The sequence below is a fragment of the Rhinatrema bivittatum genome, chromosome 7, assembly GCF_901001135.1.
Source record: "Rhinatrema bivittatum chromosome 7, aRhiBiv1.1, whole genome shotgun sequence".
NCBI lineage: Eukaryota > Metazoa > Chordata > Amphibia > Gymnophiona > Rhinatrematidae > Rhinatrema > Rhinatrema bivittatum.
Window position 1 is genome coordinate 111439402 of NC_042621.1, and position 21877 is coordinate 111461278.

The 21877-nt window shown below is 44.4% G+C and overlaps 1 protein-coding gene across 1 annotated transcript in view; it reads right to left on the bottom strand.

Annotated features, from left to right (window-relative positions):
* The window catches only part of CDH23 (cadherin related 23), a 1814588-nt gene that overhangs the window by 769146 nt on the left and 1023565 nt on the right, over nucleotides 1–21877 (bottom strand). The window contains exons 12-13 of the mRNA XM_029608940.1: nucleotides 20536–20685; nucleotides 15244–15402 (exon numbers count right to left, since the gene is read on the bottom strand). Of these exons, the coding sequence (XP_029464800.1) occupies nucleotides 15244–15402; nucleotides 20536–20685 (309 nt within the window). The remainder of the gene's footprint in view (nucleotides 1–15243; nucleotides 15403–20535; nucleotides 20686–21877) is intronic.

Here is a 21877-nt window from a genome sequence, read left to right on the forward strand (position 1 = left end):
GAGGAGAAACAACCTGTCTGGGAAAATCAACAATCAAAGACTGTTCAGGCAATTCAGTAAAAAGGCTCTAAAGAAGAAACATTGTGAGAGCAACATAGAAGAGAAGATTCAGCTACCAAAAAGTTACTGGGAGGGCTCTGGGAGGAAAGGTACCTTCCCATAAGAGCCTATCTGCTTGAGGGGATTGTGCAAGGAGTGTGAAAAGAGACTGATTGGATTTTGTGATATTTTTGGACTTGTGTTACTGTGGTGCACTATCCACTGGTGTTCCAGAATTCTTCATTGAACTAGCTCAAGTGGCTCTTACAAAAAATGTCTTTGCTGTTAAGTGCCAATTTTTTAAGCAAATTAAGAGTATGGTTAAGGGTGCTGCATTGGCCCCAGGCATTGCTAACATTTATGTAGCCACCTTTGAAACAAGACACATTTATGGAAGTGCATGGGACAACCATCTAATTTGTTGGAAACACTATATTGATGATGTTTTTTTGATATGGAAGGGCTCTGTTGATTCATTATTTCACTTTGATCAGCGGCTGAATTCCTGTAATGCTAATTTGAAATTTACCCTCAACTACTCTGTTGACCAGATTGCATTTCTTGAAATTTTGATCATGAAAGCTGGAACATCATTGAAGACCACCTTATATAGAAAGCCCAACAAGAGAAATAATCTCCTCACCTATCAGAGTTTTCATCCAACCCATCTGAAACAGAATCTTCCAGTTTGCCAGTTTCTTTGACTACGTAAGATCTGCTCTGATGTTCATGAATACAGATGACAATCAGAAATTATCACTGAAAGATTTGCACAAAGTGGTTACCCATATGCTATTATCAGACAGACCTACTGCAAGGCTTTATTCAACAACAGAGAGCTCTTGCAGACCCGTACTTCCAGAGAAAGCGTGGATCATCAAACTTGTCTTTTAACATATTCCTCTCTGTCTGCTAAGATATGCCAAATTATTCACCATCATTGACCCATACTTAATGCTAACTCTAGCACATGGCTTCTGGTGAGATTTGCTTTTACGAGATTCCAAAACATTAGAGAGAGACTGGATAGTACCATCCAGTCTTCCATTAGCAGAACCTACAACCATGATTAGGAGTATTGAAGCATATACTAACTGTGCTATTTGCACTATACAATGTGGGAGGTTGCGTTGACCCACCTTGTGACAACCTGCAAGACAACTTTCGTGGTATATTATTTTCTACAATGACCCTGAGGACTACAGTACATTGGCCAAACTACGCAACTCTTACATACACGCCCCTTGGAACAAAAGAGCTGTTTAAAAACTAAGAAGATCCACACCCTGATGGTGTCTCATTTTATGGAAAAAGAACACTTATTTGCTGACACCCAGTGGGCTATCCTGGACATTATTGAGTGACTGGAGGGGGGAGAACCGGGCAAACATTTTACTAAGGCGTGAAAAACACTGGATGAGGATGCTGAATGGAATCATTGTTTTTAAAAATCACTAATGTTTGATGAATTTTGCTTGCCGTTTTTGACAGCTGTCAATAGCTTAATTATTCGTAGCCCCTATCTGACGTCCATGACTGCTGTCATTACCTTGATTGCACATCATTGACGTGGCTGTGACAATGTAGTCATATGTAGGATATATGCACACACATTTAAAACTCTGTAAGTAGCAGTGCGCATAGCACTTTGATCTTGTGCCGAACACATGTAATGAACGTTGTGAAGCTTGTAAACTTTACAATAAGGATGCGGCATGAGCTATAATTTTGTTCCCTTGAGCCATGTGTTCAATGCTAATTTTGATCTTTTCTTTACTCAGCTAAACACAGGACATTGTGGCAATGTTGAACCCCTGACACAGCTGTCTCACCTTGAAACATGTCAGGTTTTCTTCAAAGGATGGATTGAAGAACCAAATAATTACGGGAAGTGATTGGTTTTACTTGTATAAAAATTTTAAAATCTAAAATAAGTACTGGGGACTGATGATTATATAATGACCCGATACATGAGTGAGAGTGAAATAATCACTGAGATCTCTTATTACATGAAAGATTATTCTTTTAGTCATACACGCATCAATTTTGCCATGAAGAGCAAGATCTGATGATTTACATGCCTACAATGGAGTAGATGAAGGCACAGTACGTTTTAAAATTAAGTGCAATTTAATGTGTGCGTTCAGTATGAGCAATTACCCCCAACACTACAAAATGTGAACTGCACAAGTCAGTCTGAGCTTACTGGAAATTTGGATTTAAAAGTATTAAGCAACCTTCCCCCAGCACCATCAACTCAAGAACAGTGTTTGTGGAAGATCTAATGATGTTCAATTATATTGCACATATGCATCTAATAGTACTAATACCACAGTTTTCAACATTGATTTAGATAAAAATGAGCAAACAAAAAAGGTGTGGTCTTTCATTATTTTTATTTCCATTGCCAAAAACTGTTGAGCGCTTTGTGATTGAATGGAATGTGAATTCTGTGATAAAATGTACAAATCAAAATAATGTACCATTCTTTAACATGTATCCATGCAAACTAAACTTTTTTTTCATCATAAAGGGGCTTGCCTGACTATAAAGCTCATGGGAGTACTTCTTTCTATTTACCCATCTTCAAATTTAAGATGAATAGAGTGAGTGGCATGATAGACATTTTCATTAATAACATTCCAGTTCATGAGAAATTCTGGGTACAAAACCTTTGAAGGATACAGATATCACCGATTCCTGACGATTCTGCCTACTTCCAGGAAATACAATTTTTTAAATGGGGTATTTTCATTTATTTTGAAAAAGTCTGCAATTTTCTGCAGAATATTTTGCAAAAAGCAGCCCCTAATCCATTTTTGCATATTATTCAAAGGAGTTAGCACTGCAAGAAAAGCTTCCCAAGGTGTTAGTTCATTTTGGTGGAAGTCTTTGCATTTGATACATCGGCTTTAGTGTTGGAAATGACACCAAAAAAAGTTTAGATAAAGCTGGCATGATTATCCCTTCTTAGGTTATTAAGAACAATTGTATGGTACTCCTACACTATTCAGTAATAATTTGAGATGGATTGAAATGTCACAACTTCATATTGTGATTGCAAATCCTGCCTTTTTCCCATGTGTGAGAAGTATCCCATAATAAGCTCCCCCCAAAAACAGGGGAAAATGGTGGAGGGTCCCAACTGTACTAGTCTGTTCTGTGAAATTATAACTTGTCGACTCACCAGAATCTCACCTCCAGTCAAAACAATTGAAAAAGGGCCCCTCTCCAAGTTGGTTCTATAGTCTGGTCCATGATGTGACTTTGGGCCTCTTTGAGTCTGAGCTTATATCATGCCAAATGCTCCAGACGGCATGCCCAAAACTTTAACTGGGTGATCAGGCAATGGCTGCCAGTAAGCAATCATGTTCATTGCAAAACTAACGAAAATAAGTTGTTTCAAGAACTAGTGTTTTTTGCTTTTGTCTGTCTTTTTTTTGTTTTTGTTACTGGTGTAGTTATTAGTACTTAAGCTATCTTCATTTTTCACATCAGCCTAATTGCACAGCTGAGCTGTGTAGGAGACGTAAACCTAAATATCTCCCTACAGGCTTCCCCTCTCCCCATGCCAAGCAGCGACCAGGTGCAGACAGCAAGTTCTGTATTCCAAATTCAGAGAAATGCTCCTCTAACTGGCCTCCAGCCCTGGCAACTGCATGCCTCTCCTAAGCGATGATGTTCCACAGCATGCTGGCACCCAGCAATGCTTTCATACATACTGGAGGTAAGAGCAAGAGGGCATTTTAACTTTAGTGTTTTTGACAAAAGAATGCAACTTTGCACAGTCAATCAATAAAAAGAAAATACATACTATAAAGGTATTGATAGACAGAGATATAGACAGATAAATAGGATATAGATAGATAATAGATAGATATACTATTAAGTCAGTTCAGTGGCAGTGCTGTGCATTACCATGTGGAAGGAGCTGAATTTGATTCCAGCTCATGTTCTCCACTCCTTGGGTCAGTCTGGGCTAGGGATGCTGCCAAGGAGGCACTCACAGCCCCCCCGGGTGTAGAGGGAAATCATAATCATTGTGCAATAGCAACATCCAGTGGCTGGATTTAGTGCCCCTGAATGAAGGGATCCAGAAGGAGCTCTGGCGCAATGACCGGATTAAAGTTGTGAGGGGATATGAAATACGGGCAAAAATAATCCCCAGGTAGCTGCGAATGGAAGTTCCTGACACCAGAACCCAGACTTGGTTCTGACTGAGCTGGAAGTGCAAAGCAGCAGAAGAAAAGTGCCAGGAGCCAAAGTGCCCCTTGCTATATGCATCAGAGCCTTCATAGCTGCTGGAAGTTTGTGGTCAGAGAGAGCATGAGCAGTGTAGGGTGTTCCCTGAATCTCCCCAGCGGGATTTTCTTCAGGAAAGTGGCATTTAAAAAAACAACTCATGAGCCCATTTTGGCTCACGTTCTCTCCTTGTCCAGTCTTCCATCCTAGAAAGGTTTCTGAGGCTCAAGGCCAGAGCCCTGAGGACTTCCAGGAGGAGGAAGATTTTCTTGGAGGTCCAAGGAAAACCCCGAGATTGAAAGAACCCCACAAGAGGAGAGGAGTAGCGAAAGGGAAGTCAGTCCCATGCGTCTTGCATTGTGCTGAAGGTTTGCCTTAAGTTTTGAAGAGTGGATTTCTGGTTGGAGTCAGAGTAAGGATTGCCAGATTGGGAGGAGATCTACTTTCAGAGATGCAGCTTGGAAGGAGTCAGCAGACGCCCGTCTGTGCAAGAGAGCGTTCCAGTTCAGTTAGTGGACTACAGCGATCTGCACACCAGAAAATAGGTAGTCAGAAAGGCAAGAGCCCAGGGAGGATCTCATTCTTTTAAGAGTAGCTCAGTGCTGGTGGGGCAGCGGAGAAAGAAAACCCAGAGTGTGTGAAGATTTTACAGTGACTGTAACTTTTGGACAGTGTACTTTCTTTTGTTTTTTGCAGCATGGATTTCATTATTCTCCACTCTGCTGAATGGGCCCAATATTCAATGCTGTTCGGATGAGTAACTAACAGGGTCATTCATCCAAACGCGATGTGGCCTTATCACATGCATTAGGGCATTACCGCACGTGATGACGCCCTAACGCACGTGATAACTACTGCATCGCGACATTAGCATTTAAATGAGGGAAAGGGAAGGGGTTAGGGCGGGGTTAGAGCATTTTTCTTTCTGCTACCATTGTGGGAGATAATGTTTTAGACCGCACCTTTTTCAGGGGCGCCATGAGGGCGACACTGTGCAGCACGGCCGCAACCGCAGCAGGCAAAAACGCACCACCGGCTGCGCACTATCGCCCCTGCCCCTTTTTTGGACGTCGCTCATCATTCCGCTATATTTATAGCGGAATGATAAATCTAGGCCTTAAGCCAGTAAAGCCCAACTCCATCAAGGCCCATTTTATATTTCAAGCTGCCTTCCTGTTATTTCAAAAATAATAATTACAAAATAGCAAAGAGTTTCCCAACAAAAATAGTTCCTGCCCATCGATGCTTTTTGTTCCTGTTTCCTCACCCCGTCTCGCCCTTTTTTGTTGAAGGCAAGCCTTACTTAGGGAGTCTCGTGCATGTGACTAAGGTGGACTGTTTTTCTGCAGAGAAAGTAAAGTTGCTTAAATTTAACAGGTGTTTTCCAAAGATAGCAGTTAACCAGTCACAAAGATCCCTCCTTTGGATTTGTTCTCTACCCATTCAAAGTTATTATATAGAATTGAGGGGAGATGAAGGCCCACGGCAACACAGTAATTGCCCAGGTCCGAATTTACCAACAGGCACATGTGACATACTGTCCTGGTCTGGCCACTAGATGCAACTATCCCTGCCCTAAACATCTTTAAGACAGGAGCCATCCATACCCCTCAGTCCCTTCCACATGGAGGTTCTGGATTGGATGCCTCAGTGCTATTTAGCCAAGCCATTTTATTGCACTGGGGGTTCAGGTGGAGGAAGCAGTCAGAGACTAAGGGGCGGATTTTTAAAGGGATACATGCGGGGGGGGGGGGGGGCGGAAGGAAAGTTCCTTCTGAGGCCGCTCCAATTTCGGAGTGGCCTCGGAGGGAATGGAGGCAGGCTGCGCGGCTCGGCGCGCGCAGGTTGTACAATTGTGCACCTCCTTGCGCGCGCCGAGCCTGGATTTTATAACATGCGCACGACTGCACGCACATGTTATAAAATTGGGCGTAGATTTGTTTGCGCCGGGTTGCATTTTTTCCACACTCTGGTAAGGCCTCCCAGCCTTGCTTTAAGGAGTTTTCTTTTAGAGGGGCTACCTCATCGTGCACTCCCTGCCAGAGGATCCTTATTATTTTAAGTTACAGAGAGACAGACTGTTGAGCCTGATATGCTTTAGGGACAAAAAGGCTCTGTACAGGGGACCAAAGTCCTGTGAGCCTACTCTAAACCCTAGGTAGGCAAGCACCAGTGATGGATCCTGCTGAGAGAGATTGTGAAGGCTAGGAGAGTCCTATTTTTGGAAGGAAACAAGTTCACCCTTCTTCTTTGGGGAAAGTCATCCTCGTTGGCAATACTCAAAGGACAGGGGCTGAAGATCAGCGAGCCCATTCACCCCCTGAATGTGGCAAGCGCCTGTTGACAGTATGAACCCCAGTTTTGAAGAAGTATCCAGTTAAACTTTAAAGTAAACATAGAAACATAGAAATGACGGCAGAAGAAGACCAAATGGCCCATCCAGTCTGCCCAGCAAGCTTCACACATTTTTTCTCTCATACTTATCTGTTTCTCTTAGCTCTTTGGTTCTATTTCCCTTCCACCCCCACCTTTAATGTAGAGAGCAGTGATGGAGCTGCATCCAAGTGAAATATCAAGCTTCATTAGTTAGGGGTAGTAGGGGTAGTAACTGCTGCAATAAGCAGCTACACCCATGCTTGTTTTACCCAGACTATGTTATACAGCCCTTATTGGTTGTTTTTCTTCTCCCATGCTGTTGAAGCAGAGAGCTATGCTGGATATGCATCGAAAGTTTGGTTTGGGGTAGTAACCGCTGTAACAAGCCAGCTACTCCCCGCTTTGTGAGTGCGAACCCTCTTTTCTTCTCCCCTGCAGTTGAAGCAGAGAACTATGCTGTATATGCATTGAAAGTGAAGTATCAGGCTTATTTGATTTGGGGTAGTAACCGCCGTAACAAGCCAGCTACTCCCCTCTTTGTGAGTGTGAATCCTTTTTTCCACATTTCCTCTTGCTGTTGAAGCTTAGAGCGATGTTGGAGTCACAGTAAGAATGTGTATGTTTATTTAATAAGGGTATTGTCTCCAGGCAGTAGCCATCATTCTGGCGAGTCACCCACTCTTTATTCACATCCTCTTGACTTTATGGATCCACAGTGTTTATCCCATGCCCCTTTGAAGTCCTTCACAGTTCTGGTCTTCACCACTTCCTTCGGAAGGGCATTCCAGGCATCCACAACCCTCTCCGTGAAGAAATACTTCCTGACATTGGTTCTGAAACTTCCTCCCTGGAGCTTCAAATCGTGACCCCTGGTTCTGCTGATTTTTTTCCTACGGAAAAGGTTTGTCGTTGTCTTTGGATCATTAACACCTTTCAAGTATCTGAAAGTCTGTATCATATCACCTCTGCTCCTCCTTTCCTCCAGGGTGTACATATTTAGATTCTTCAATCTCTCCTCGTACGTCATCCGATGAAGATCCTCCACCTTCCTGGTCGCCCTTGATGTGTACAAAAAAGTACATTTGGACTTTAAGTAAAGTGGGGAGAGTTTTCGGATCCCCCTTCCCCACTGGGACTGCAGTGCTGAGAAATAGCCTGATCCCTTGATTTTTCCACAAGAGAATCCCTGAAGTAACTGCTAAGGATAAAGAAACAGCTTGACCAAGGGAAGAAAGAACAAGAGGAGGAGACTCCATCTGGTTCTCTGCACATCAAGGGACCAGTACAGGCTGGGTAACCAAGGGGAAGAAGACGTCTAAAGGTAGGATTTTTGCAGTGCAAGGGGGACCCCTTCAATAGGATTCCCACACACACAGCAGCTGAGGAGAGTTATGAGCAATTGAAATCACCGTGGGCTCTACCCAGATGTCTGTAACAAAGGACACCTACCTACCCATAGGAAAATCCTGTACCAACAATCAGATGAACATTCATTTTTTGTACTCATTTTATGAATCGGTAAACTATTATTTTATACGCAGTCCTGCTCCTGTCATTCTTACTGCCTCTCGCCTCATGAGAAGCACTAACAGACACAATCTAAGGGGATCAAAGCACACTGGGGCTTTTATTCATCGTGTGGGCCATAGGCACGAGCTTTCCCCCATAAAAAGTCACCCCCCCTCCCCGGGGATTGAGAGTCAAGCTGGGGACAAGTCAGCTAGCCAGAGCAGCCCCAAAGAAATAAAGTGGATTGTGTGCCCTGGGACTTAACACACCCCAAGTAATGGTTACACACACTAGGCCTGTCCTTAGAGAGGCAAATATTTGGGGGTGACATCCGTGCTGAATCTCATTCAGTAGGAAAGAGCCCTCTGCATCCTGCTCTAGCCCTCCTCTCCCAGGCAGCCTGCAGAGAACAGGAAGGGAGGGGATTACTGTGCCACCCCCTCCTTTCCTACCCCCACCCTCTACCCAAATCACCACAATCTCTCCTTCACTCTTAACATGTACCACCAAACTCTCTCCCTCTCCAATCCCACACAGACCACCATGACCCCTCCTCCCCTTCCCCTATCCATACATAGACCAACATCTCCTCCTACCCACCCCCAACCTACAGACCATTGTGACAGCTCCTCCCCACACACAGACTATTAAGACCTCTTTCACCACCCACTCCCCCAGACCACTACAACTTCTCATCTCCCTGACATCTACTCCATCTGTCTCCCGCCCATGGATTTCTACTCCTCTGCCTTGCCACTCACTCAAAGTGGGTGGTGATTTTGGAAGTAGTAGAAGAAGGCCTTACTGAACAACAAAGCTCATACAAGAGGAGAGGGGGGTGGCCACTGAGAAACTGGTGACTATGTGCTGACTTACAGGTCCTACCTTCTGCGACTGCCACCGCACTTTTAAGATAGAGAGGGTGGAAAGTACCAGTAGTAAAGGATAAGAGTGATGGTCTATAGGGAGGGAGGAGGTGGAGGTGAGTGTGGTAGTCCACTAGGGGATGGGTAGAGGGAGTTGGTATATGCAGGGCCGGATTTAAGATTTTGGCATCCATAAGCAGCATCATAGGGCAAAGGCAGGATAACCCCCTAGGAGCTTGGACAGCGGGATTTCACCACCAGAGATTGTAAAGCAGGGGAGGGCTGTTTGGCCACAGTGGTGAATCTTTGAAATGGCAGTGGTACATGGCCCTACAATAAATGGGAGCAGGCACTCTTTGGTGCTTTCAAAATTTGGCACCCTAGGTAGCTGCCAATGTTTAAATCCAGGCCTGGGTATATGGCAGATGTAGTGAGTAGGAGCCCATGACTGCCACTGGAACTTATTCTTGCCACCCCCGAGAAGTTGTTGCCTTGTGGAAAATGCAGCTATTGCTTCCCCGGTTGTGCCAGCTCTATTTCCACATCAGTAAGTTGCCGTCAGCTCAAATTTGGCACATTGGTTGAGCAGCATAAAAAAAGGAGACAACGATGGGTATGACTTGCCTCGGAAAACACTCTCTTCCGCAAAGTGGTTTGAATCTATCCCAGACCATATTGCCTCTCCTTAATAGAGATGGAACCTGCGTCTTTAATAAGTTTGGCGTGAGTAATTCAGTCACGAACATCAGAGATTCTAAGCTATTCAAGCTGAGATCTCTCTGCCCAGCTCATTGCTGCTCGAAGAAAAAGAAAACAAAGTCAAACTGCACTGATGTCAGCCTAACGTCATACCATGCTAGGACTATGGCCCATTTCTGGTTCTCTAACTCCCATCCCTAAGCATTTAGATACTTTTAAGACAAGTGTCAGAATGCACTTGGTAAATTGCAATAGCTTTGCATTAAATGACAGGGATTTAGATTGACACTATTGATATTAAATGGGATTCAGTGCCGCGGGCGGTGGGGGCTTTCCTCCAACTCAGTGTGCAAAGAACGGCAGTTTCTGCCCCAACTCTCAGTAAATATTGCAAGGGATTTTTTTTTTTTAATGAAATAAATGACCATGAAACCTTTTAATGAAGTAGCTGAAAAGGTCAGGGAGAAGACATTTCACAGTCCCATGAGCAGGCTGGGATAACTTCATGGCACCCAGCGGGAGTCACGCAATCTAAGACTTTATTCCACACACCGAGCAAGACTGCACTTTGTGCCAAGAGGAGCCTGGAGCTTTTCCACTGAACTCCTTGCCGCCCCCAAACGCACACCATACAGATGTCATCGGTGGGGCCATTAATCAGGTCTCGCAGATTACACACACAAATAGTTCATGTTTCAACTATAACAGATTAATGCAATCTGTTTTATTTATAATCTCATTAGGAGTTGTCTTCCCTCTTCTTGTAGCCTGCTCCTTCCGTGACTTCACTTGGACCACCTTTGCCGCTGTTATGTTTAATGATTTTATGGCTCTCTAAACGCTAAAGTATAGCACTGTGTGCACGTAAAGCTCTGCAATCCACAAGTTTTACATGTATAATTATATTAACAGCTGTAGGATTGTGTGCGCATGTGTGTGCATAAGTGTGGAGGACAATTTTCAAAGCAATTTACCCAGTTAAATAGCAATTTATCCGGCTAAACTGGCTATCCCTCAATTTGGATACAAATGCACAGGTAACCCCCTTTTATAGGGCGCTCCCTTTAGAGCAGAAGGAGTACTATAGAATAGGGGAAAACTGGCTGCAGACCCAGAGCAGGATTCTTCCAGTGGGGGGGGGGACGGGGGGACGGACGACAGCTCGGTGCCGTAAGGTCCAAGGGGATCACTCACAGTTAATAAAAACTCTTCCCAAAAACGTGTTGCTCCAACGCAAACATAGCTTACTGAAGAATAATAAAATGGCAGAGAAACAAAAGAATCCAGTGCAGATGTCTGGATTCTCCTCACAGTTACAGTTCCCAGGCCAAACAAGGAAAAATACAAAGCACAGAGCAGTACAAGAAGACTTCAGGAGCCCCTTCTGGCCTTTCCGTTTGCCTCCAAGCCCTCCCCAGAAAGAGTGCCAGCTTTGCAGATCCTTGCAGGCACCACTAACAGGGTCAATACGCTTTCTGGGGTGGTCCTGGAGGCAAAGGAAAGGCCAGAAGGGGCTCCTGAAATCTACTTTTGCTGCTTGGTGTTTTGTATTTTTTGCTTGTTTGGATTGTGAACTATAACTGCTGGGAGAATCCAAACAGCTGAACTGGATTCTTTTGCTTTTCTGCCATATTATTATTCGTCAGTAAACTGTTTTCATGTTGGAACACCACATTTTTGTGAACAGTTTTCTTTTATTAACTGTGAGTGATCACTATTTACTTGGATAAATGTCTTTGAAAATTGCTCTCTAAATCCTCAGGGCTGGTTTGGGAGGGTGGAGGGCAGGGGATAAGCGGCAAGCACCAGAAGGAACCATCTTTGGTGAACCTGAGTGACTTCTCTTAGGCAAAGCTTCAGGGTGCTTGGCACTAACAAGGCCTGCTCTTTACTTTCAGTCCTGAGCACCAGCCCATCTAACACCAGCCTTGCTATTCCTCTATGGATAGGATTCTGGACATGCTCTCAGTCTCCTTATTGTTTCCTGTATTGCCTTGCCAAAATAAATACAGAAAAAACACATGTAAACTAATCATCCCTCACACCTCCAGGAAGAAAATCGTAACCTGAGATGCTCTCCTTTACCTTGGACTGGTCTAACACGTGCTCTGAGTGCACGGAGGATCGTGTTATTGCGCTGCGGAAATACACAAAGGTTTTACACCAGAAACAAGACATTCATTCTTTACTGAACCCTCTGCCAAAGAAACAAGAAACAAATACAAGGAAAGTTAGCTCTGAGGAGAGCTGTGAAAAGTTCAGGATCATCTGGGAGGGTAATCTTGATTTAAATGCTAATTGCATCCCATTTGATTTATCTGGAAAGGTTCTAGCCTGACATTTGTGCCTGAAAACCAAGGCATAGCTAGAAGCTGGGGGGGGGGGGGGGGGGGGCAAATGCCGTAACAACCTCATTGTTTAGCATCTAACGGCCTGACTAGCTAAACATCTGTTTGAAATATTAATAACTGTCAGACAGGAGCTGCCTGGGGGTTCAGTACGGCTTTGCACCATCTGTTTGTGGAGTAAACACAGTTCCATGAGCTCCAGATCGTTTTGTTAGAGATTTCAATACCATGACCTCAGGGTGTGCTGCGTAGGGGAAGTGTGGCTGTAAGCATGCCAGTGGGAGTATGGTAATGTACAGTCGCATCGCCACGCACGGAGGAACTCCGGCTTCACCGAAGTCCATCAAGGTGTCATTTTCCTTTAAATAGCACCGACCACGGGTACCACCAAAAGCCGGACCCGGATCCATTCCAGCCAGCCACGGGAAAGTCAGGCCACTTTCTGTACTTGAAGGGGGTAAGTTTGTAGCACTGAAAAGTTGGCAAATACGTGCGTAAGTTATACCAATTTTCAAAGCTGACTTGCGTGTTACAAGGCCACCTTGCAAATTATCCCACCAAATCTACCTGGATAAGTTACACCTGCTAAAAAATCATCCAAAATTTTTCATGAAAATTTACATGCATGCTTTTTCAAATCCAAAAAATATGTGCCTAAATTCAAACCCCTCCCCAGGAAAGCCTCCGCTCTGTCCGGGTAAACTTACATGTGAACATGGCATACGCATGGAAGTTTATCCGCATATTGGGCAGGCAATTTTGTAAAAGGCCACTTCTGCACATGAAATACTATCTTACAATGCAGAAGTCCCTGTAAAAATGACTCTCTAAATGGATATGTCCACAGGTTTTCTGCAAGTGCAAAGCTATAATGAATGGACAATAGCAAGCAAAATATCTTATGCATCATCCTGTCAGTACCCCAAACACAAACCTTATAAGTGTCAACAAAAAACATCCCCTCCAAAAAAAGTCCCAATATTTAAAAAAAATATTAATCAAAAAGAAATCTGGGAACATTAATCAGATGTCATAAAACATTTTTTTGAACACAAACCACATTAATTTGTACATCGGAATTTCAAAATCATACAAGCGCTAGAGAAATGTGCCTTACCAAAAGTCTTTAAAGAGCAGCATGTATGATCATGCCATAACTAGAAGTTTAAATAGGAGTACAAAAAAACAAACCACACCAAAAGGTAGATCACATAACTCAGCTGTCAATCAACTGGAGAACCGGAAGACTGGAGGGGACAACTGGAGAGGATTTATGCAGGACAAAAACACTTCTAGAGAGCAGAATCAACAAGGTTCACATAAAATACATTTAATTCAAGATCGAAGAAGCAAGCAGACACTGAAACAGAGCAGCAACCCTAAATAAAGGTGCTTACAATAAAACTAACCATTCGATCGCTTGATTGAGCCTAGAAGGGCACATAGTGGCAAGTTATATATCTACCATTTTTCACATTGTCGGAGAAAACGTGCAAAATCTTCTCTACATGAGGAGGGACGATATGTTTTTTTTATTATTGAAGTATAAGTCCGATGTAGTGTGCTGAGCCATTGTCCAATGCTCTACCAAGGGAACATTCATACGAGCCTGTCGTATACAGCAGCAGTGTTCAATAATATGTGTCCTGATCATTCACCGAGTTTTACCAGCATAGAGCAGGGGGTCAAAGGGCAGGAAAGGACATATACAGCACCTTTTGATGACAATCAGAAGTAAAGTATACAGAATATCTATTTCTTCCCCCTCCTCCCCAGCCATGATAGCTTGTCATGTATTATGTAGTGTGTATATGTAAGTGCAAGTTATCCTAGGAAAGGAGGTGTGGAGAACGAAGCCTCAGATTGGTAAAAAGCAGGCATGTGTTTGTGGAGGGATTGCTTCTCTTTGATGTGTATTGCTGCTATTATTGCACTGAGGCAAGACAATGTGTGCAAATGAAATAAGATATTTTTAACCTTAACTTTTATTTGGCATAAATGGAGTCTTTCCTAATTCTTGTATAGCGCTGCCTGTTTTTCCCATCTTATGCAGTACCATCTTTATGGTTAATTTTCATTTCTCCTTATTACTTACTATTTGTCAGGATGTAAGTGTACTCAGTTTGCAGAGCACTCAATATACTATTTAAGGATGTGCAAACTCTTTAAAACAACTTTGTGAATTAATTTGTAGAACCAAAGCAAAATCTGCAGGTTTATTAAATTGATTTGCAAACCTTTATTTAAAGGTATGATGCCGTTTGGACAAAACCTGCAGCAGATCTGCTGAATCTACTGGCAGAGCACTCCAAATTCAATGCCAGTATCTATACATTTTTCAGAGATTCACAGCATAAAATCAGATTCTACCCACGCACCTTGGGGAAATTCACAGATTACTTTCAGATACGATCCAGGCTAAAATCTGCCTGGTTTAACTTTCCAATAAAATGTTTTGCATGTTACTACGATTGTTCTAGCAGCCTTGAATAAAGGCAATGATGGTTGGGCTACTCCTGTCTCCTGCTTTGGAAGAGCACAGAAAAATGGTTGAGCAATCCTACAGTATCATCTACATCATTCTCAGTATATAACATGTTTTTATACTGTACAAGGTTTAATATGTTTGTAGGTCTTACATATTATATACATATGCATGCAGATGCCAAAAATGTATAAACACGCACTCCAGCGTACGAGCAAAATGATTTCTGACTGTTCATACACATAGTCACAAAGGAATTAGCGAACATAATGAGCATTACAGAACGTTAAGTACTATGCACTTTGTAATGTTCGTTAATTCCTGCTCACTGCAACAAAGGAAAAAGCTCTTGTGTCGAATATGCCTTTTGTGGAACACACTTTTGTCTCCCATCTGTAGCAGGGAAACCAAGAACGAGATATAGGCATGCAACATGTGACTATTCCAGGACAGCTTACATTCCCCTTCACTATCCTGGATACTCACCACTGTACCTGAAACATCATCCCTGCCAGGCACCACTATCAAGTGATAGTGGTGCCTGGCACACCACTATATCACTTCTCTGCCCTTCATCAAGCATAACATGCATTCTAGGCCAGCAAACTGGAAGCTGCAGGCAAGGCTAGAATAAGAGTGTTCTGTAGCTTTAAACCGGTGAAGGGTGGGCAGTACTTACGAAGACACTCAGCACAGTGGTCCCAATAGTGACGTTCTCAAGCAGGCTAACATTGTACAGTGACTGGCTGAAGATGGGACGGTTGTCATTCTCATTGATGAGATTAATCTTCACCCTGGCAAATCCAACATGGTCCTGGACACTCTCGTTTGCAAACAGCTGTGGTTAGGAAGAGAGGAGGGAGAGAGGACAGTTCAGCAGTCTTACTCCAGTTCCAGTGGCCAGAGCAGGAGGGTTCAAATCAAGGTCCCCTTTGGACTGCTACATAATCTGTGAACTCTATTGCCCACCTTGTCACTGGTTCACAACACGAACAGGAGGAAGGGGAGAGAGCAGGGTCTTAAGGTTACTTTATCTCTGATACCTAGTGCCAGAAATGTTAGGGTCCCACTGCCTCTGGTTATGCTGCCTGCTGTTCAAAAGCAGAGGTGACGGCCCTTTAGAAAGACCTCATAAATATGATCTTTGTGATTGCTGCACTTTAACTTAACAGGTACTGTGAAAAGACATCTTGATATTTAGTCTTTCAGAGAGATGTCATGTCAGAGTAGTAGTAGTAGTACAACTCCATGGCTTTATTTTATGTTCTGCAAGAGCTACAGGGCATCTCTTACACCGTATGGCAGGATGACTGCCAATCCTGGACTTTTTCTGCTTGAGACTTGCTGAAATAATCCAAAGCACAACTTTTAATGCATGTATTTTCGCCTGGCTGAAATGCTTCTCATTTTGTGTATCCACAGTGGCTCAAATATTTAGTTGATGCAACTTAGCATTAATTTATTTTAAAGATGAAACAAGTTAATGTGAGCCTGGCCAACACCTTCTTCTTATTTTCCCTAAATTGGCTTCATTTAATGACCAGTTTATACAGGTTGAGACCCACTCCCATACGAGCCGTGAATTGCAGAACCCCCAGACACTTTCCTTACAATAAATGGATTGTGAGCGCAGCCCCCAGTTTCCTGAGGTAACTAAGGAGTCGATTCTGACGCAGAAGTTAATAAGTTCAGCAGCAGCATTTCTGAAATGCAGTGGCAATTCTGCAGCACATTTGCATGCATTTGTACTATTTTGCATACTGAATACTGTGAATTTATTCTGCAAAACAAAAACAAACATCTGTAACTTTCTTTTTGTGTCTGTATAATTTGTTTTGGACTTTTTCTGGTTTTATGGGTGGGGGATGCCAGGTATTGGTATGGGGGGAGGGGGAGGATCTCAGTGATGAGAGGAAGAGGAGATCTCAGGTATGGAGGTGGGGGAGAGGAGAGAATGAAGGAAAGAGAGATGGCGGAAGGGAGAAGTTCCTGGATTGGGTGGGGGGAGGGGGCATAGCAGAAAGAAAAGGGAGGAAAGATCCAAGAATGGAAGTTGGTGGGGGTAGGGTGAGGGGGAAATAGGTGGTAGGAACCAGTGGGGATGGAGGTTCTGGGATCTGGGCTAGGGTGGGGAAGAAAAAGGGAGGTGAGACAGAGGCACCAGTTTAAACAGAATTCTTTGAAGTGGCTTAAGCTACATTATGGTTTAAAAGTGGTGAACAATTGCGTAAGCTACTATTGAAGAGTGATTTATGGTTATTTGGCAACGCCTACAATGACCGTGACCGAGATCAGACCAAGCAACCTAATTATTTTTCTCCTTTCTTTTACTCCTTTTAATAGTCTACTATGTATTTTATGTGTATTGTAATTCTATCAGTAGTACTTTTTTTATCACTTTTATATTTAATTTAAATTTGTAATTACTTTATTGTATTTTTTAACTATGGGAACCGTTGTGATGGTACGTCTGATTGACGGTATATAAAATCCCAGAAATAAATAAATAAATAAATAAATAATTTTTTCCATCTGTCTTTAGATGCAGAGAAGCTGCTGCCTCTGACGTGCCAACCAAATTCTGACTTAAGAGTCCCACCCACAGTAGTAGTTGATTCGGGAGGGGGAGGGTGGAGAATGAGAGGGAGAGATGGGAAGGAGGGTCTGTTGTCATGAGCAGAGAAAAAGAGGGAGGCAGTAGAGATAGAGAGGGAAGTTCTGGCTGATCTGGGGGGGGGGGTGGGGAGGGAGGCAGAAAAGGGAGGGAGGAAGGTTGCGTGATCTGATCAGGAGGGAAGTGGAAGAAAAAGTGATGAAGGTTTTGGAATTCAGAATAAGGAGAAAAAGACAGAGGAAGAGAGATCTGGGGTCCAGGAGGGAGGGGGCGAAGTAGGAGATAAGGAGGGAGGCTCCGAGATCGGGGAAGAAAGAGAGGTTCTGGGATCCAGGGGGAGGGGGAGTAGAAAGAGTGATATGAGAGAGAATGGCCCTTTCCCCATTATTTCCTGTGCCCTCTCACAGACACACATTCCATATTCCTCCCCTCCTTACCCACACATGCACCCAGCAGATCCCCTCCCCCTTTCACCTCCCAGACCCTCTTTCACACACACCCCCCACACCACACCCTGCCAATCCCCTCTATGTTTTTCAGACCAGCAAGAGGAGCAGGAGAAGAGGAGCGGTGCCCTAAGACACATCCCTCCTTCTCTGCCACCGCTAGCTGCACCTGTGCCTTGGACTGCTTGGGACACCACAGCGCCCTGTGTAGTTCATAGTTTAAGTCAGGTCCCAGTGGCAAAGGAGGAGGAGGCGGCCTGAGGTGCCGCCACTCTCTCCCTCTCCTCCTGCTGGATAAGCATGGAAGATGAACTGGAAAAGGCCACACGCCAGGCCGGCTACCAACCTCTCCCCCCATCCCCAAACTGGTTCCTGGTTTTCCATGATTCTGTGGTGGGATCAGCCAAATCCATGGCAAGGTCAAGATTTTGTTGCTCTTGCCACAGCACTGCAGGAGATGGGGGGGGGGGGGGGGTCCCTGGCAGCTTATTATTACCAGGAATTGTCAAAAACAAACAAACAAACAAATAAATAAGAGACTCTGTGCTGCTCAGTTGCACTGCTGTGAAGAGTACATGGGTTCTCTTCCTGGGTCAGATTTTCTGTTCCCTGTACTGGCTGGGGTTAGGGATGCTGCGGAGGCTGTTTTTACAACCCCTGGAGGCATGGGGGGGGGGGGGGAGAGAGGGGAGTAAGGCCTGGTCATCAAGCAATGCTAATTAGATTGCAGGGTTCTGGCCTTTTGCTATGATGACTGGGGCTAGGTGGGCTGGAAGGGGGCGGGGTATACCATAAGGGGAAAAACGCCCAGATAGTTGTGAATGCAGACTCACAGTGCTGGATCTCAGCCCTAGTTCTGACTGAGCGGGAGAAAAGGAAACAAAAAAAAAACAAAACCTGTAGTGCTCTCCTTCCCAAAGAACCCCTGAATGAATAGTGTAAAACATGACTGTGATAATGGGGATCGTGTTCAGCTTGATAACGAATCCTCAGGAACTACGATACGCCCCCTGCAGGCCTCGGCACTGACGGGCAGAGAGCTGCCCCGAATCCACTCTCAGACCAAAACGGCCAGGAAACCTGTTTTCCCGGGAGGCCTTTTATGAGGGAGCCGCACACTGGGAAACTAGCACTTCTAGGTACGCTTTATCCAGTGTGCGCAAGTGGCCCTGCCAAGGCTGCGACAGCGGCAGGAAGGGCTGGCAGCAGAGAGCCGCTCTCCCTCCCAGGATTTACAGCCCACCACGCTGGGAAGAACCGTGCTGGCTGAGAGGGGCGTTTAGAGTAAAATTTTATGCTCTATAAAAGTGTCATGGCCATGCTCCAGAGACAGTAAACGTGCTCTGTTTAAGCTTCCACAGCTGAGACTCTAAATTATGAAAAGGGGGGAGGGGGAGGGGAGGGGGGATGGGCAGAGAGAAAGAGTTCCAATCGGTTCGTTGTTGTGCACCGTTTGAGATGAATTTTAATGCAGATGCAAGTGAGACATGGATTGTACCACCTTGAAAAACCTGGGTCGGTCATCTCCACAAGGCTACTCTGAGGTATTTGTGTATTTAATTGCAAGCTTGTTCATACCTCTACCAGGCCCCAATAGACCACCCAAAAGTGGTGCATAACAATTAAAGCATTATAAACAGCAAAATTAATCAATTCAAATCACACTTTAATTGTCCACAGCACAAATTAGAATCACTCACAAATAAACTTAAAAGATAAAAATGATAAAATAATAATAATAAATTCAGCTGTGTGACATGTTTCGCCAAAGTTTCTTCACCCATATAACCCCTCTTCTTAAACCACTACATCGGCTCCCTATCCATTCCCGCGTACAGTTCAAGCTCCTCTTACTCACCTTCAAGAGCATTCAATCTGCAGCTCCTCACTGCTTCTCCCCTCTTATCTCTCCCTTGTGCACTCCGCTCATCAGCCAAGTCACTCCTGTCTGTGTCCTTCTCCTACACCGCCAATTCCCAACTCTGCACTTTCCACCTGGCTGCACCATATGCTTGGAACAGACTTCCTGAGCTGGTGCGGCATTGCTCCCCTCTCTTCCTTTATTTAAATCCAGAGGAGTACAAGCAACTGAGAGAGCCCTTCTGTTGGTTGGAGACTGTGAAATTGAGCACGGGTAGATGGGAGAGGTCTCCTAGTGGTTAAGAGAAGGTCTAAGCTAGAGGCTTAGCACCCTTCACAGAAACAGCAAACAAATACCATCCTCTCCTTCCACCAATTTGGCAGCAACGACAGTTCTGCCACCACACAATCACTTCTGCCAGTTCACTGTACGCCCCTGTAAAAGGTGCGCCTTGTGCCACCGCACCGTCCTAGGCACAGCCCTGGGTTAGGGACTGTGGATAGTCGCTCAGGCAGCTGGGAGAGTTCTTGGATTGCTTAAAGTCCATGGAAAGGAGCACAAGTAGCTGGGAGAAGACATCTTTCCTTCTTCCTCCCCCCCCCACTTCCCAACTCAGCCTGCAGTGACAGCGCACCAGCCTGGGGCTGTGCACCAGGCCTCCTCATAAAATACTGCAAACCTGGGCATTACAGCTGGGAACTAAAGCCGGCCATTAGGGGTCGCTCTTCTCCTTCCCCCGTCAGGGACTATCAATGCTGCCTCTGCAGCAGGTCCCAAGCCCGACCGGTCTGGGGAGCGGAAGACCTGACCCAGGAATCAAAACCAGGTCCTCTGCATCAGAAACGTCCAGCACTGTCACTGAGCCACTGCCTGGGAGAAAACTTCTATTAGTTAAGCGCATCCAAGCTGTCCCAATGTCACTCAAATACCCACCAGATTTTGTATGCGTTGCTAAAACTCTGATCCACAAGGAATTAAAAGAACTCTTAAATGTTAAGTAATAAAAAAAACTAGGAAGTTCTCTCAATTGCACCCAAAGCAAGTTCTTACAGAGAATTCATAGCGTGGGATGGTTTCGAAGTCCAGTGGCACGGCCACCCGCACACGAATGTCTGCTTTGCCCTGAATCGATGTTGGAGAGATGATGAAATGGTTCGAGTTGTTTCCCACTAGGTAAACTTCAAAAGCACTGTTGACTCCCTGGAAAGCAAAAAATAAAAATAAATAAAATGAATGAAATGATCAACTGTAGTGAGAAGGAAAGGAAGCTATGTAATTTATGGAGGTTTTTCAAACTGTTTCAAGATAAAAACCAGCACATCATAAAATGCATAATTATGTCGGAGCAGAAACCCATTTTATTATGATTATTTTGCTCAGGACTGAAAAGGAAGTTATGTTATCTTCCATCCCCATAGCCTAATACTTCTTTCAGATATGCCTCGTTAGGAAACTTCCCTCAAATCTGCAAATTTCGCATACCTTATAACTTTTCCCCATGACTTTTGCATGAAGTTTCTTGCATTTTGCTAGTATTCTCTTTTCATTTTTTTTCCTACAGTCATACACATTTTTCCTGGGACCAATCAAAAATATACTCACTGCAAGATTAGGGGCCAACTTTTGAAAATGATTGGAGGTGCTGAACAGAACACAAATTACAGCACCCCCAGGAAAAAAAACAAACAGAAGACGGTGAAGGATGAACTTGACAGACCAGCCTGTATTTAAATATCCAGAGAGGAGCAGGTAATGTCCACATGGGGAAGTATCACACAGCCAAAACAAAAGCTGTGGCAGGACTCAAGGTCCCACCAGTCATTCTTCTCTCCAGTCCAGTTAATCCCTACCAATTTCTAGGGATGTGCAGCAGGGACGGATTCGTCCCATTTGGTATTCGGATTCGTCGGGACCCAAATCCGTTGCATCCATTCTCGGGGGACCCCGATCCATTCATTAATTACATATGTATTCGTTTACAAATAAAAACCACATCCCTACCTTTTCAATTTAATTTACTACAACCTCACACCCTCCTGATCCCCCCAAGACTTGCCAAAAGAGCAATGGATGGCTGGCGCCATCTTGTGCAATGGATGGCTGGCGCCATCTTGTGCTCCTACCATGTGACAGGGGCCAACCAATGGCACTGGTAGCCCTGTGACATAGTAAGGGCAAAGGCTATCGGCGCCATTTTGAATACCAGCAGCTGACGGCCCGAGTGCAGGAGATCGCTCCAGGACCCCCGCTGGGCCACCAGGGACTTTTGGCAAGTCTTGGGGAGGTCAGGAGGGTGGGGGTTTATTCATTAGTGATACGTTGTATTTGTGGGGGTTTGCCATACATTTCGTGACCCTCACGAATACAACTAATATGTCATATACTTTGCGGA